At 35.6% G+C, this 17796-nt stretch overlaps 1 protein-coding gene across 1 annotated transcript in view; it reads left to right on the top strand.

Annotated features, from left to right (window-relative positions):
• CEP126 (centrosomal protein 126) overlaps positions 1-17796 on the top strand; it is a gene marked incomplete at both ends in the record, with an annotated part of 101227 nt that overhangs the window by 2924 nt on the left and 80507 nt on the right. The window contains 1 exon segment of the mRNA XM_079707861.1: positions 3590-3709. Within this exon segment, the coding sequence (XP_079563987.1) occupies positions 3590-3709 (120 nt within the window).

Raw genomic sequence — 17796 nt, 5'->3', positions numbered from 1 at the left:
CTGTATTGTAAATTATCCTAACTCTCTCTTACAATTTACTTCCAACTTTTGTCAAATAGCCTTATTTCCCTACAGCCTGTAAACATGCTCTGGTCTTAACTGTCCTTAAAACTAACTATCAAACCCTTTTAACTGTGTTCTAATATCTCCTGTCTCCTTAGTCAAACCTCTAAAAAAGCGTAGTCTAAATTCACCATCTCTATCTTGAGTCATATTTTACACTACATTCCAAAGTATGCTTGAACTGATAAAAAGGGTAAATATAAAAATAAATACAAAATCATAAAGGAAAACTGACAGAAAATAGAACTTCAACCTTTTCAGAATTTGAAGGTATAATAACTTTACCTTTTGAAAAGAATCAATTTCAAGTGAAAAATATCTCAAAGATAACTCATTAATTTAAAACTTCAGCGTAAGGGGGAACTGTATAATTAAATAAAAAAATTATCTGGGGAAAATACTTGTAGTAACTATGATAGAGGGTTAATATTTACACTATTCTATCTCTATTGAATTCACTGAAATTGATTTTTTAAATGACGTTCTCAATAGATAAATGTCCAGTGACTCTGAGCTAACAATTCACCAAAGAGGAAAATAAAAATTAGTTGCCCAACATGACATTATTCTATTTTTCTAATACATACATAATAAAACATGACTTTCCATTCGGTCTCTCTAAAAACAAAGTATTACCTTATGCTCATGAGGTGTAGAAACTCATGTTCATATATTTCTAATGACATGTAGATTTATAGAACCCTTTTAGAAACCAATTTGTCTGTGAGGCACTAAAAGCTATAAAAATGTGTATGCCTTTTGTCCTAGTTTATCTAGTAAGAATTTTCTCCAAGGAAATCATTCAGCAAGCTTTTATTAAGTCATTACCATATTCTAAGCACCATGCCAGGCATTGGATTTACAGAAATATAGAGGAGAAATATATGACCTACCCATGAGGGTGTCAAGTCATCCAGTGAGGGTTAGAAAAACTTCATAGGGGAGGGACTGCTTGAGGTGTCCCTGAAAGGATGAGTAGAATTAGCCAGCAAGTGCCAAAAGATAATGGCATACTACATCATGGCTTGTTCTGTTAATAAGTATCTTAGTGTGGCTGGGCATCAGAATCATGCAGGGAAATGTTGAAAAATGAAGTTGAAGAAACAGACCAGATTATAAAATTCTGTATATTCCAAGAAATTTGTAATGCATCATGAAGGTGATAGGGAGATTTTAGAGAACAGCAAAGAATGAGAAACCCAATAAGATTTGTGTTTAACTGGTTTTGTGGAGGTTCAAATGGAGGATGGCAAGTTTAGGAGTACTGTAATAAGATGAGTTAGAAGACTACTGAAGTAGTCCAGGCAAGGGATTTAGAGCATCTGAGCCAAGTCTGTGGAGAGGTACAAAGAAGAAGAAAAAGAATCTGGATGGCTCTAATAAACTTGACAAGAGTATGGGTTATATGATTCATAGTTATTAGTGATGGTAACGTATTTAAAACAACCTAAATGAGCTACAATTAGAAAAAGACTAAATTGGGAGAGGAAGAGATGAGGATGAGGTGGGGTAGATTAGGCTGTGCTTTTAAATTATAATCATTATGTATTACGTGCCCGTAGTATTCTTGGGTTTGTTGTTGGTTGGTTTTTTTTACTGTTAAATATATAAAAATTACCTTCCTTTGAAGAAGTATTTAACAGTGATTTTATGGAAATATCTTACCTTAACAATACAGCTTGTATGAAAAATAAATGTTTAACCAGCCACCTAATATTTTTTAAATTTGGATACCATACTTTTAAGAGATGCAAAGGCAGCAGTATTTTTTACAACTTGGCAGGCAATATTATATATGTATTATATATAATACATGTGTATATTATATAGAGAAAGAGACATTTAATTAAATCTAACAATATATAGTTGTCAGAACATTATTACAAACATTACATTTGTGATTTTCTTTATGTTCCTGTGGTAGACTTCAAGCATGTTAAACAGAGAAGAGAATTATCTCCACATGCATCATAGTCCTGCATATTTCTCACCTGAGCCAAAGCAACTTCTCCCTTTTCTCCCCCCACAATGTTTCTCTTGGGTACCCTGAAAGGAAGTTGCACTTTCCTCCACTGCCATGTTGTGACATCGTAGTTAGCCATCTTGTTAAAGTCTGACTCCTTCTAATAAAGTACTCTATTAGAAAAGAACAAGCTAAATCTTTAGCTGTTTCTGTGCTAACAAAAAAAAAAAAGGTTGCTTCCCTTTCTGTTTCATTTTTATAAATCCTTCAAAAGAAACTTTAAGTAAAAATATTGTGTGTGAGTGCGTGTATTTGTTTATGGTGAGGTAGTGCAAAATTTTCTAATACAGGTAAATTAATTATGAGCAATGGCATAAAAATGGTTAAATAGCAACATAATTGAAAGCTCCCATTAGCAAAGTTTCAAATGACCAAAAAGTTCAAATAAACGTGCTTGTTTTGAAATATATGTTTTTTTTTACTATTTTGATGCTGAAGCCCTGCAGGATCCTAAAATTAACACATTTTGAATTAACAACTTATGTATAGCATAATTTATTATTTAATGTATTTCTTATATTCTGTTTTACCATTAATATTTATGGCATATAAAAAATCTTGATTAAATAGAACTCTTAAAGAGAATTTCATACCTTTATTTTGAGGGGGGAAAAGTTAAACACACTGTTTATTCTAAAAAGACAAATAGGCATGCCCTGCAATAAATAACTTCAGTACAATCTTGTATGCATCTACATCTAATGATGAGGTACTGAAAATGGTAATTGAATGACCACTTTTTAAAACTTCAAAATCATTAAAAACAGAAAAATACTGTGATAAATTTGATAAAGGCATTCAATAATGCCAGTTGAAATGTAACTAAATAAGCTCAGACATCAATTAACCACATCAATTCAACTTATTTAAAGAAAGTTTAATTTTATACAGTAAATTTCAAATGAATGGATAATTAGGATAACTAAAGTACTCCGTATCTGGCAAAATTCTGAGTAAACATTACTGTGTATGGTTTCCCTAATGGTTTGTTTGTTAACTTATGAGTAAATCGCTAAGTAAACTATATTCCCAAACTTTCCAGTTATATTGCTATTTGATTTTTAATATTTGAATATGACTTTCATGCTATGGATTAAAGGATCTACTGAGACGTTTAATTCATCTGCTTTCTATTAATGAGATATAACCTTCTTTCATTTTTCTATATACATGCCTAAGATAGTAACTTGTTAATAAGTACTCAAATATCTGTATAATGAATGAAAAGATATGTAGTCTCCTTATCTGGGCTCATTATGTCTAAAAGTAATTAATTTTTTCCCCAAAGAAAGTAAAATGTATCTTCAGTTCTAATACCAAGCCAAGAGTTTTTACATAAAACATGTGCCAGTCATACACTAACACTGATGTGTACACATTCTAATTGTTCCACAAAAAATCACTACATCATTAGTATGAGGCTGTAATTGTATTTATCAGATAGCACTGATACTCATCCAGTAAAGACATAAACCACTGTCCTTAACTTTATGCTGCCATTAGAGATATGAAAATCCATTTTGAGAAAAATTTAGAAGAAGAACGCCAAATATTACTGCAGCAACAAAAAATATGTCGAAATCAAGCACGTAAATATTTTGTGGAGTCAAACCAGAGAAAAAAGTAAGTAACTGTATTTTATTTAGAAGCATAGAAATTCAAAGTCATAAATTAATCATTTCTGTACTTTGTAGCATTTTATGAACCTAAGTCATGACAGTCATGATCAAGATTTTTGTGGCTTTTAAATTTTATTGTTTTTCTGTCACAGCACAAAGATAATGATGTATCATCTAGTTTACTGACCATGACTGTAGCAGTCTTTTCTTGTCATAGAACTTATTAGTGTCATATTCACTTCTTAAAATGACTATAAAAAGTATTCTTCATTTTTTGTAACATTTTATGATAAAAGGTTACCAATTAGCATTTAGGCTCTAATAGAACATATTTGATTTTAATTCATTATTCACTTATATATAATTTTTCTATATGTGTTATCCTCATTCATCCAGTCAGAAAAATGGGGAAAATATGAATAATTGTGGAAATATGATAAAAAATTTTTATAAATGATTGCCATTAAAAAATGCTTTCTAGTATAAACTGGAAACTAAATAAAGTAAAAATGTAAACCATCCTATTTTTCAAGATGTGTTTGAATTATTAGATTTTTTAATACAGAGTGGTTATGCCATTTTTATTGTTGTTTTTGCTACCTTGTTCATAGTTCTACAATAGGTGAATAGTAGAAAAGCCCTAGAATTTATTACTACATCATTTGTTACTACATCATTGGGCATATGTTGCAAATCCCATTTTGGGAATACAAAATTGTTTATCTGTAATTTTTTCTGGCACTGAATTCTCTTTAGATTAACTCTATATTGCCTGGCATAGTTGAAAGTATTTAATGAAGCATGTTTTTGTTTTTGTTGTGTATTTGTGTTTTTCTGTTTTTCTCCTACCTTTCAGCTCCTGAAGCTTATAAAAGGCACATGATAGGAGTTCAAGAAAAATGAATAATCATATGTTGAAAGGGTCATGGGCTTTGGAATCAGAGATCTAGGTTTAAATCCTAGCTCCATGAGTTAGAGCAAGTTATTTAATCTCTTTGAGCTTCAGTTTCTTATTTATGATTGGAATTAATACAATCTTTTTCAAGGAATTGTTACATAGAGCAAAAAAGGTAATATTAGAGATGAATAGTTGAGAATGCATGTACAAGTATTTGTCACATAGTGCTCTTCATTAAGCTTATTTTATTGATTATTAAATTAATATTTGTCAATTGTATATTTTCTAATAATTGTCTTGCTGTATGATAGCAGGCTTTATATTGGAATTTGATTCATAAAGTTCCTACCTGTCTTCTCTCATCAAACACCCATAAGAATTCTGATGTAGAAAATATAGAAGAAAATTTTTGGTTTAAAATTCTAGGAAGCAGAACATTTTCCAATACAATTTCATTATGTTTTATTTTTCTGTCACCCTACAGAGGGGTAAAAAAAAAATTTGTTTTTGTAAAGCCACATAAAAATTTATTTTAAAACACTAATCTTTTGTTTCTATATTTCACCTTTTAAAAGGGGACCAAATTGTGCACTTCTGAATTTCAGACTATGTCTATCATTATGGATTTTTTGACCTATCTATCTATGCTTAACCTCATCTAAGTTTATGGTGTCTATTCATATTATAGTCATAGAGTTTAGAAAAAAATATTTTTCCTACAAGTAGAAATATTCTCCTAACACTGTTTTTTTTTCTACAAAAAGAGACAAATTTATACTTTTACATTGTCAGTACTGTTTCCCCAATAGTACTCAAAAGATGTTCATAGCACCAAGTGCTCTTTGTTTACTTGCATTAATCGCTTAAAATCACACACATTTTAATTTTCTTGTTATTTATTATTTTTTACATTTCTATTGCCAGTATTTTTCTTGTATGTTTTTATCACATTCTTAAGTTTTCCATTCTGTCACTCAGTGTCCATACAGTGGAGTCCCCTTTGTTTCCCTCCAAGTCCTCCTCCCTTCATCACTAGGTACTGCTACAACAGATACCGGTTACCTTTTAGATCTAATGCACAACGGGCATCTGAGACTTCCCTTTATTGGTCTCAGGAATTGGAGCCACAGTTTCTTGCCTCATAGCATCCCTTTTTTTTAATATAACATTAGTTTGCTAGATCACATCCTCAGGTAACTTTCTAGTAGGCTGCTTTGTGGACCAAGTAATTTTAATATATACACACATAAAGAAAATTAACTTACTTCCTACATTGTTTTTAATTTTCAACTTTAGAACTATCTTTTGATAAATTAATGAATAGGCATTTATTCATCAGCAAGCATAGGTAATTGAGTATGAATTATTAAACATCATATTGGGAGAAAAAAATAATTTTGGTTAATCTATTTTATCACTAAACATTAGAAATGTCAATAATCTGATTTAACGTGACTTCATGAGGAAAATAAATTGAAATAAATTTTAGGAAGTAAAGAACTCAAAAGGAAGCTTCAGATATTTTAAAACAATATAATATAAGCATGTAGGCCTAAAAGTTCAGATGATCAGACAAAACTCCTATGGAACTATATAACTAACTGGCAGAATAAGAAAGGAAGGACAGAATGGGGAAAACTGCCCAAATAAAGAGAAGAGGAAACACTACCAAGTGGTGAGAGACAAGCACTTAGGAAGAATCACTAAAATCTATAATTAAAAAGGATTCCTTACATATCCTATAGGCAGAAAAAAGATTACCTAGAGAATCACGGAATGAATTACTTGGTGAACACGAATTATGCGGTAGCTGCATTATCTATTTGTGAGAATGATGGAGTTTGGAGTTCCCCATGAAGCAGGAAGAATGTACCTTAGAATAAATAAGAAGGAATTATACTTTAAGCAATAAGTCATATTAATCAAACCTGCATATATAGAAGTTTGGTATAAGCTAAAAAATATAAACAGATTCAAATAAATCCAGATATCAGTAGGTTTAAATATCCATGGGTATATTATCCATAATATATTCATAATATATTAAAGGAAAATTAAAGGAATTTAGTATATTTAGAAGTTATCTCTGACCACTTAAAATGTCATACAGGACAGCATTTATTCACTCAACTAACATTTACTGGGTTTCATATACTAGAGGATAAAAATAAAATGCATGATTCTTGCCCTCAATTTACTAATAGTGAAGTAATAAAGGATGGCAATGCTATGCAATAAATACTATGATTGAGTCACCTACAAGGTGCTATAGAAGTACATCTCATATACTGTAGGACAAGGAAGAACTCCTTCCTGGAAGAGTAAAGTCTTATTAGATAACCAGGAGTTAGGGTACTTGAGAGATAAAGGAGGACAATATATGAAAAAGCTTAATGTTATGAAATAAAAGACAGAAGTTTTATGTGATTTAGGCACAGGAAAATGTGGAAGGGTATCAGGAAAGGAAGCTATAGAGTTGATAGGAGTCATTTCATAAAATAACTTTTGTGTCAATCTGAAGAAATTAAACCCTATCCTTAGGACTCTGAGATGTTGTTGAAAGAGTGAAATCAGAGAAGTATCATGATCATGTTATATTTTATCTCATTGTAGCAGAGGGGTAGAGGATGAATTGAAAGCACAGGCTGGAGGCAAAGAAGACAGGTAGAAAGCTGTTATAGTGATCTAAGCCAGAGAAGGTATGAAGGTAGAGTATGAAGGTAGAGTCAGGATTGAGTAGGTAAGGTCAATAGGAGTCAAAGGTCAGTTATGTGTGGTGCATGAAGAGCATTGTCAGAAATGGAATACTTATCAAGTATGCAAACGTTATTGACATTATTAACATAAATCTTTCTGAATTGCAATGCATAATTCTGTAATCTTTTATACAAATTATGATAAATGCAGTTTGATCTATTCTTTATGCCTTAGAATCATTATTATGGGCATCAAATATTCTACTCTGTTATATTACTGTATTGTCCTTGAGCTATTAAGGTTTATTTAGTTTACAGTACTAGCCTCAACTGGTAACCTTGGTGAATTTTTTTAAATTTAATTTGTATTGAAGTATAGCTGTTTTACAATGTTGTATTAGTTTCTACTGTACAGCAAAGTGAATCAGCTACAGGTATATATATATATATATATATATATATATATCTCCTCTTTTTTGGATTTCCTTCCCATTTAGGTCACCATAGAGCATTTAGTAGAGTTATCTGTGCTATACAGTAGGTTCTCATTAGTTATCTATTTTATATGTAGTATCAATACTGTATATAATCAATCCCAATCTCCCAATTCATCCCCCCCCCCCCGCTTTCCCCCTTGGTATCCATACGTTTGTTCTCTACATCTGTGTCTCTATTTCTGCTTTTCAGATAAGATCATCTATACTAGTTTTCTAGATTCCACATATATGCGTTAATATACAATACCTGTTTTTCTCTTTCTGACTTACTTCACTGTATGACAGTCTCTAGGTCCATCCACGACTCTACAACCAACCCAATTTCATTCTTTTTTATGGCTGAGTAATATACCATTGTATATATGTACCAGATCTTCTTTAACCAGTCCTCTGTTGATGGATACTTAACTTGCTTCCATATCTGGCTATTGTAAATAGTACAGCAATGAACATTGGGGCACATGTGTCTTTTTTAATTATGTTTTTCTCTGGGTATATGTCCAGTAGTGGGCTCGCTGGGTCATATTGTAGCTCTGTTTTTAGTTTTTTAAGGAACCTCCATACTGTTCTCCATAGTGGCTGTACCAATCTACATTCCCAACAACAGTGTAACAGGATTCCCTTTTCTCTAACCCTCTTCAGCATTTATTATTTGTAGATTTTTTGATCATGGCTATCCTGACTGATGAGAAGTGATACCTCACTGTACTTGTGATTTGCATTTCTCTCATAATTAGTGATGTTGAGCATCTTTTCATGTGTTTGTTGGCCATCAGTATGTCTTCTTTGGAGAAATGTCTGTATAGGTCTTCTGCCCATTTTTTGATTGGGTTTTTTTTTTTTTTTTGGTTTTTGGTTTTTTTTTTTTTTTTACATTGAGCTGCATGAGCTGTTTGTGTTTATTGGAGATTAATACCTTGTCAGCTGCATCGTTTGCAAATATTTTCTCCCATTCTGAGGGTTGTCTTTTCGTCTTGTTTATGGTTTCCTTTGCCGTGCAAAAGCTAATAAGTTTAATTAGATCCCATTTGTTTATTTTTGTTTTTATTTTCATTACTCTAGGAAGTGGGTCAAAAAAGATCTTGCTGCAATTTATGTCAAAAAGTGTTTTGCCTATGTTTTCCTCTAAGAGTTTTATAGTGTCCAGCCTTACATTTAGGTCTTTAGCCCATTTTGAGTCTATTTTTGTGTATGGTGTTAGGGAGTGTTCTAATTTCATTCTTTTACATGTAGTTGTCCAGTTTTCCCAGCACCACTTATAGAAGAGAGCATCTTTTCTCCAATGTATATTCTTGCCTCCTTTATCAGAGATTAGGTGACCATAGGTGCCTGAGTTTATCTCTGGGCTTTCAATCCTGTTCCCTTGATCTATATTTCTGTTTTTGTGCCAGTACCATACTGCTTTAATGACTTAGTAGTATAGTCTGAAGTCCGGGAGCCTGGTTCCTCCAGCTCTGTTTTTCTTTCTCAAGATCCTTTGGGCTATTTGGGGTCTTTTGTATTTCCATACAAATTGTAAAAGTTTTTATTCTAATTATTTGTAAAATGCCATTGGTAATTTGATAGGGATTGCATTGAATCTGTAGATTGCTTTGGATAGTATAATCATTTTCACAATATTGATTCTTCCAGTCCAGGAACATGGTATATCTCTCCATCTGTTTGTGTCATCTTTGATTTCTTTCATCAGTATCTCATAGCTTCCTGATTGCAGGTCTTTTGCCTCCTAGGTAGGTTTATTCCTAGGTATTTTACTCTTTTTGTTGCAACGGTAAATAGGATAGTTTTCTTAATTTCTATTTCTGATTTTTTGTTATTAGTGTATAGGAATGAAAGAGATTTCTGTGTATTAATTTTGTATCCTGCAACTTTGCCGAATTCATTGATTAGCTCTAGTAGTTTTCAGGCGGCATCTTTAGGATTTTCTATGCATAGTATCATGTCATCTGCAAACAGTGACAGTTTTACTCCTTTCCAATTTGGAATCCTTTCATTTCTTTTACTTCTCCGGTTGTTGTGGCTAGGACTTCCAAACCAATGTTGAATAAAAGTGGTGAGAGTGGTCATCCTTGCCTTGTTCCTGAACTTAGGGGAAATGGTTTCAGTTTTTCACCATTGAGAATGATGTTTGCTGTGGGTTTGTCATATATGGCTTTTATTCTGTTGAGGTAGGTTCCCTCTATGCCCATTTTCTGGAGAGTTTTTATCATAAATGGGTGTTGAATTTTGTCAAAAGCTTTCTCTGCATCTATTGAGATGATCATATGGTTTTTATTCCTCTATTTGTTAATATGGTGTATCACATTGATTGATTTGCATATATTGAAGGATCCTTGCATCCCAGCCATAAATCCCACTTGATCAGGGTGTATGATCCTTTTAATGTATTGTTGGATTCTGTTTGCTAGTATTTTATTGAGGATTTTTGCTTCTATTTTTATCAGTGATATTGGCTTGTAATTTCCTTTTTTTGTGATATCTTTGTCAGCTTTTGGTATCAGGGTGATGGTGGCCTCATAGAATGAGGTTGGGAGTGGTCCTCCATCTGCAATTTTTTGGAAGAGTTTGAGAAGGATAGTTGTCTTCTCTAAATGTTTGATAGAATTTGCCTGTGCAGCCATCTGGTCCTGGACTTTTGTCTGTTGGAAGGTTTTAATCACAGTTTCAATTTCATTACTTGTGATTGGTCTGTTTATGGTTTCTATTTCTTCCTGGTTCTCAGAAAGTGGTGCTTTTCTAAGAATTTATCCATTTCTTCCACGTTGTCCATTTTATTGGCATATAGTTGCTTGTAGTAATCTCTCATGATCCTCTGTATTTCTGCACTGTCAGTTGTTACTTCTCCTTTTTCATTTCTAATTCTGTTGATTTGAGTCTGCTCCCTTTTTTTCTTGATGAGTTTGGCTAAAGTTTATCAATTTTGTTTATCATCTCAAAGAACCAGCTTTTAGTTTCATTGGTCTTTGCTATTGTTTTCTTTGTTTCTATTTCATTTATTTCTACTCTGATCTTTATGATTTATTTCCTTCTACTAACTTTGGGTTTTGTTTGTTCTTCTTTCTCTAGTTGTTTCAAGTGTAAGGTTAGGTTGTTTATTTGAGATTTTTCTTGTTGCTTGAGGTCGGATTGTATTGCTACAAGCTTCCCTCTCAGAACTGCTTTTGCTGAGCCCAATGGCATTTGGGTCATCATCTTTTTCTTGTTATTTGTTTTTAGGTATTTTTTGATTTTCACTTTGATTTCTTCAGTGATCCATTGGTTATTTAGTAGCATATTGTTTAGCCCCCATGTGTTTGTGGTTTTTATAGTTTATTTTCTGTAATTGATTTCTAATCTCATTGTGTTGTGGTCAGAAAAGATGCTTTATATGATTTCGATTTTTTTCCATTTACCAAGGCTTGATTTGTGACCCAAGATGTGACCTATCCTGGAGGATGTTCCATGTGCACTTGAGAAGAAAGTGTATTCTGCTGCTTTCAGATGCAATGTCCTATAGATATCAATTAAGTCTATCTGGTCTAATGTGTCATTTAAGGCTTGTGTTTCCTTATTAATTTTCTGCTTGGATGATCTCTCCATTGGTGTGAGTGGAGTGTTAACGTCTCCCACTATTATTGTATTACTATCAGTTTCTTTTATGGCTGTTAGCATTTGCCTTATGTATTGAAGTGCTCCTATGTGAGTGTATAAATATTTACAATTGTTATATCTTCTTCTTGGATTGATCCCTTTATCCTTATGTAGTCTCCTTCGTTGTCTCTTATAACAGTCTTTATTTTGAAGTCTATTTTGTCTGATGTGAGTATTGCTACTCCAGCTTTCTTTTGATTTCCATTTGCATAGAATATCTTTTTCCATCCCCTCACTTTCAGTCTGTATGTTTCCCAGGTCTGAAGTGCATCTTTTATAGACAGCATATATATGGGTGTTGTTTTTATATTTATTCAGCCAGTCTGTGTCTTTTGGTTGGAGCATTTAATCCATTTACATTTAAGGTAACTATCGATATATATGTTCCTATTACCATTTTCTTTATTGTTTTGGTTTTGTTTTTGTAGGTGTTTTTCTTCTCCTATGTTTCCTGCCTAGAGAAGTTTCTTTAGCATATGTTGTAAAGCTGTTTGGTGGTGCTGAATTCTCTTAGCTTTTGCTTGTCTATAAAGCTTTTGATGTCTCTGTAGAATCTGAATGAGAAACTTGCTGGGTACAGTGTTCTTGGTTGTAGCGTTTTCCCTTTCATCACTTTAAATATATCCTGCCACTCCCTTCTGGCCTGTAGAGTTTCTGCTGAAAAAATCAGCTGATAACCTTATGGGGATTCCCTTGCACGTTATTTTTGCTTTTCCTTTGCTGCTTTTATTTTTTTTTCTTTGTATTTAATTTTTGTTAGTTCGATTAATATGTGTCTCGGTGTGTTCCTCCTAGGGTTTATCCTGTATGGGACTCTCTGGGCTTCTTGGACTTGGGTGACTATTTCCTTTCCCATGTTTGGGAAGTTTTCCACTTTAATCTCTTCTAATATTTTCTCAGACCCTTCCTCTTTCTCTTCTTCTTCTGGGACCCCTGTAATTTGAATATTGGTGGGGTTAATGTTGTCCCAGAGGTCTCTGAGACTGATCTCATTTCTTTTCATCCTTTTTTTCTTTATTCTGTTCTGTGGCATTTATTTCCACCATTCTATATTCCAGTTCACTTATCTGTTCTGCCTCAGTTATTCTGCTATTGATTTCTTCTTGTGTATTTTTCATTTAAGTTATTGTGTTGTTCATCACTGTCTGTTTGTTCTTTAGTTCTTCTAGGGCCTTGTTAAACATTTCTTGTATCTTCTCGATCCATGCCTGCATTCTATTTCTGAGATCTTGAGTCATCTCACCTATCATTACTCTGAATCCTTTACAGGTAAATTGCCTATTTCCTCTTCATTTATTTGGTCTTGTGGATTTTTACCTTGCTCCTTCATCCATAACCTATTTCTCTGTCATCTCATTTTATCTAATTTACTGTGTTTCTAGTCTCCTTTCTGCAGGCTGCAGTGTTGTAGTTCCTCTTGTTTCTGGTGTCTGCCCACTGGTGGGTGAAGTTGGTCTAGGAGCTTTTGTAGTTTTCCTGTTGCGAGGGACTGGTGCTTGAACTGGTGGCTGGAGCTGAGTCGTGTCCCTCTGATCGGCAGGCCCTCATCAGGTAGTGTGTTTTGTGGTGTCTGTGAGTTTAGTACAACTTTAGGCAGCCTGTCTGCTAATGGATGGGGCTGTGTTACTGTCTTGCTTGTTGTTTGGTGTGGGGCATCCAGCACTGGTGCCTACAGGCAGTTGGGTGGAGCCAGGTCTTGCTGTCGAGATGGAGACCTCCAGGAAAGCTCACATTGTTTAATATTCCCTGGGACCAGAAATCCTCTGGCATTCCAGCATCTTGGACTCAGCGCTCTTACCCGTGAGTCTCAGGCCTTAACCCTCGTTAGGGACCCATGACCCTGCAAGCTGTGTGGCACAGCCAGAAAAAAGAAAAGGAAAGAAGACCAACAAAACCCAAGACAAATGATAAAATCAAAATGAAAGAAAGAAAGAAAGAAAGAAAGAAAGAAAGAAAGAAAGAAAGAAAACAAAAGAAGAAAACAAAAATCCAAACAACCTAACAAACAAAAGAACCCAAAAACAAAAACAAACAATAAAAACAAAACTAACAATAAAAACAAAACTAACGAAAACAATGAACAGAGCAAAAACAGAAAGCAAGCTGAAAAAATGAAAACATTAAACACAAAAATGTTCAAAAACAAAACAAAAACAAGAAAAATCACAAAACAAAAAGTAAAAATTTTTAAATATATATTTAGAAAAATTTTAAATTAAAGCAAAAAAAGAAAAAAGTAAAGAAAAAGTAAGTAAAAAATAAAATATAATTAAAAAACAGAAAACAACAACAGAACAAAATGAAACAAAAACCAAAAGGAAAAAGAGAGAAAAAAATAATACTAGTAATAATATTTTCCTGAGTCCTTCACTGTCAGTGTCCTTTCCCCCCACTGACAGCAAGCCACAGTCAACCCCCACCTCCCCAGGAGGCCCTCCTGTACCTCTAGTTAGGTCTCTGGACCTACCATGGGCACTGTGGGGGCAGCTCAGACTCTGACCTGGCCCAACTCCCACAGGCACTTGCCCCCAAAGTCCACAGCTGCCAAAGTTAGACCAGTCTAAGTTGTGGGAGCACTCAGTGTCCATTCAGATATTCCACAGGTGCAGGGTTTACCAAGCAGATCACTGGGATTTAATCTGCAGCTTGTGCAGCTGCACAGAGATTTCCATTCCTCTTCCTTAGTCAGGCAGCCCCTGGGGCTCAGCTTTGGTTTTGGCCCCACCTCTGCATGTGGGCCACCCTCAGGTTTCTGTTCACCATCCAGGTGAGAGAGAGGCAAAAGCAGTCGACAATTGGGTCCCTCAGTCTGATTGGGGCACTTATTCGCTCAGGCCAGGGAGGGAAAAGGAGGCCATAACTGTGGCACATGCAAAGTGCTTGTGGCAGAGACCAGCAGGAAGATGCAACAGACTGGGATGTGTCTGGTGGGAGTCCCTCCCTGTGCCCATGGAAGCAGAGGCCAACAGGTGGGGAAGGGTTTGCAATGGTGACCCTGCCCCTTGCTCACCACTCAACAATGACACCTCATTTCCAAGGCAGACCATGCTTCCTCTAGAAGCATTCCCAGCCAAGGAGACCCTCACTCCTGTCTCCTCAAGTTGTCTCTGCCAACAGCAGTCCTCTCCCCGGATCCACTCTTCTAACACCACATGTTAGCACTCAGCTTCCACCAGCATTGGCGGCTTCCTGTCTCAGGCTGGGGTGCCCAGGGCTGATTCTGGATGAGGCTTTGGCATGGGCATCATGCACAGGCCCCATGTGCAGTCAAAGGAGGCTTTGGCAGTGGTGGAGCTCAGGATTCTGGAGCCTGTGCACCGAGGAGACCTTGGCTTGAGGTGCGGGTGGGCCTGCTCAGACGGGTGCCCCTCCCAGTGCCCACGGAGGCAGGGGGCTGGCGGGATGGGAAGGCAGTTGCACTGGCGGCCCCGCCCCTTGCATGCCACCAATGGCACCTTGTTTCTATAGGGCTCCAGGATTCTTCAGAAAACGTTCCAGGCTGTGAGGCTCCTTACTCCTGTCCCTTCAGGCTGTCTCTTCACAGCCAGCAGCTGTCCCCTCCCTGGGTCCACTCTCCAAACCCCACTTTCCAGCACCCAGCCTCCCTCCACACCTGGAGACACACAATTCAGGCTGGGGTGTGCAGAGCAGCAGCATGGGCCATGCACACAGTTCTTACTTTGTCCTACCTTCCACAGACCAGTTGCTGCATTTCCCTTCAATCCCCCGAAGGTCCCTTTCTGCCCCAGCTGATTTCCCTGCCATGAATGGGCTTTTGTGAGTGCGGGAACCTCTCCTCACCTTCAGTTCCCTGCCAGGGGTGATGGTTCCTTCCTGTTTCCTTTTTTGTTTTTTTCTTTCTTTTATCCGTTCTGGTTGTATGGGAATTTATCTTGTCCTTTTAGGTGTCTGGGGGCTTCCACTAGTGTTCAGCAGATGCTTTGTGAAAATTGATCCATTTGTAGATGTATTCTTAATGTACTTGTGAGGAGAGGCAAATTCCGAGTCCTCCTATTCTGCCATCTGACTCCTCCCCTCCCAAATTTATTCCTTTTGATGTTAGTCTTTCTCTTTCTAGAAGTTCCCTCACCTTTCTTCTTTTATATTTCTAATACATTATTACCTAAGTAAACAAAGGATTTTGTTGGAACTGAATCTAATAAGAATTCATGTGAATAAGGACCTAAGAGACACTTCTGATTAAAATTTATGAGCTTCAGTTAATTGATATTGACATGTTTATTTTGGCTGACACCTCAGCCTTTAGAGAAAGGAGGTGCTATTATATTTTGCCTTTGTAGTATGTACATTACTAATTCTCTGTGTTAAATCAGAATATGGGTCTTTGTTGTTTGGGTATTTTCCATTCCAATAGTCTGTTAAGGGTCATTTTTAATTTTTTATTTGTTTTATTTTCCAGCAAAGTGACAGACAATAAGTTGGAAATAGGATATTCAACATAGATTGGGGGATTTCAAATAAGTTTAAGTCTTGGCAAGTACAGGATTAATAACCTCTAGGACATATGTGTTTCCTTGCCAAGCAGTGAAAACTGACAGTATATTCTTCAGTTGTTTTATTTCTTATAGGATGTTGACATTATTGTTTGTTTAAAATGTTATTTATTTTTGAAAACTATATTTCTCCAACTGCATTTTTTAATTTAAAAGTATAATATTTTATCCTATTTTAAATGTCTTTAATTTCTATCTATCTCAAAATAGTGCTGAGTTTTAAACTTAAATGTGATCATATCTCTAGAAAGTTATATTTACATAAATCTGAATTATGGTTCCAAACAGGAAAAAGAAATATGTCACATATGGCCGGTGTCCAGTTCTAGCGGTGTCCCTTGTAACCTCAGTTACTCTTTTTTTTTTAAACATCTTTATTGGAGTATAATTGCTTTACAATTGTGCATTAGTTTCTGCTTTGTAACAAAGTGAATCAGCTATGCATATACATATATCCCCATATCCCCTCCCTCTTGCATCTCCCTCTCTCCCTCCATATCCCACCCTTCTAGGTGGTCACAAAGCACTGAGCTGATCCTCCTGTGCTATGCAGCTGCTTCCCACTAGCTATCTATTTTACATTTGGTAGTGTATATATGTCCATGCCACTCTCTCACTTCATCCCAGTTTACCCTTCCCCCTACTCATGTCCACAGGTCCATTCTCTACGTCTGTGTCTTTATTCCTGTCCTGTCCCTAGCTTCTTGAGAACATTTTTTTTTAATTCCATATACATGTGTTAGCATACAGTATTTGTTTTTCTGTTTCTGACTTATTTCACTCTGTATGACAGACTCTAAGTCCATCCACCTCACTACAAATAACTCAATTTCGTTTATTTTAATGGCTGAGTAATATTCTATTGTATATATGTGCCACCTCTTCTTTATCCATTCATCTGTTCATGGACACATAGGTTGCTTCCATGTCCTAGCTATTGTAAATAGAACTACAATGAACATTATGGTACATGACTCTTTTTGAATTATGGGTTTCGCTGGCTATATGCCCAATAGTGGGATTGCTGGGTCATATGGTAGTTCTATTTTTAGTTTTCTAAGGAACCTCCATACTGTTCTCCATAGTGGCTGTATCAATTTACATTCCCACCAACAGTGCAGGAGGGTTCCCTTTTCTCCACACTCTCTCCAGCATTTATTGTTTGTAGTGGTTTTTTTTTGTTTTTTTTTTTTTTTTGCGGTACGTGAGCCTCTCACCGCTGAGGCCTCTCCTGCTGCGGAGCATGGGCTCTGGACGTGCAGCCCAGCGGCCATGGCTCATGGGCCCAGCCACTCCACAGCATGCGGGATCCTCCCAGACTGGGGCACGAACCCACGTCCCCTGCATTGGCAGGCGGACTCCCAACCACTGCGCCACCAGGGAAGCCCCTGTTTGTAGCTTTTTTGATGATAGCCATTCTGACTGGTGAGAAGTGATACCTCACTGTACTTTTCATTTGCATTTCTCTCATAATTAGTGATGTTTAGCATCTTTTCATGTGTTTATTGGCCATCTGTATGGCTTCTTTGGAGAAATAGCTGTTTAGGTCTTCCACCCATTTTTGGATTGGGTTGCTTGTTTTTTTGATATTGAGCTGCATGAACTGCTTGAAAATTTTGGAGATTAATCCTTTGTCAGTTGCTCCATTTGCAAATATTTTCTCCCATTTTGAGGGTTGTCTTTTGGTCTTGTTTATAGTTTCCTTTGCTGTGCAAAAGATTTTAAGTTTCATTAGGTCCCATTTGTTTATTTTTGTTTTTATTTCCATTTCTCTAGGAGGTTGTTCAAAAAGGATCTTGCTGTGATGTATGTCATAGAGTGTTCTGCCTATGTTTTCCTCGAAGAGTTTTATACTG

Source organism: Hyperoodon ampullatus (genome assembly GCF_949752795.1).
Source record: "Hyperoodon ampullatus genome assembly, chromosome: 7".
In the NCBI taxonomy this organism is placed as follows: domain Eukaryota; kingdom Metazoa; phylum Chordata; class Mammalia; order Artiodactyla; family Ziphiidae; genus Hyperoodon; species Hyperoodon ampullatus.
The sequence above is the reverse complement of the archived record's forward strand: the minus strand, read 5'-3'. Positions and strand labels throughout refer to the sequence as shown.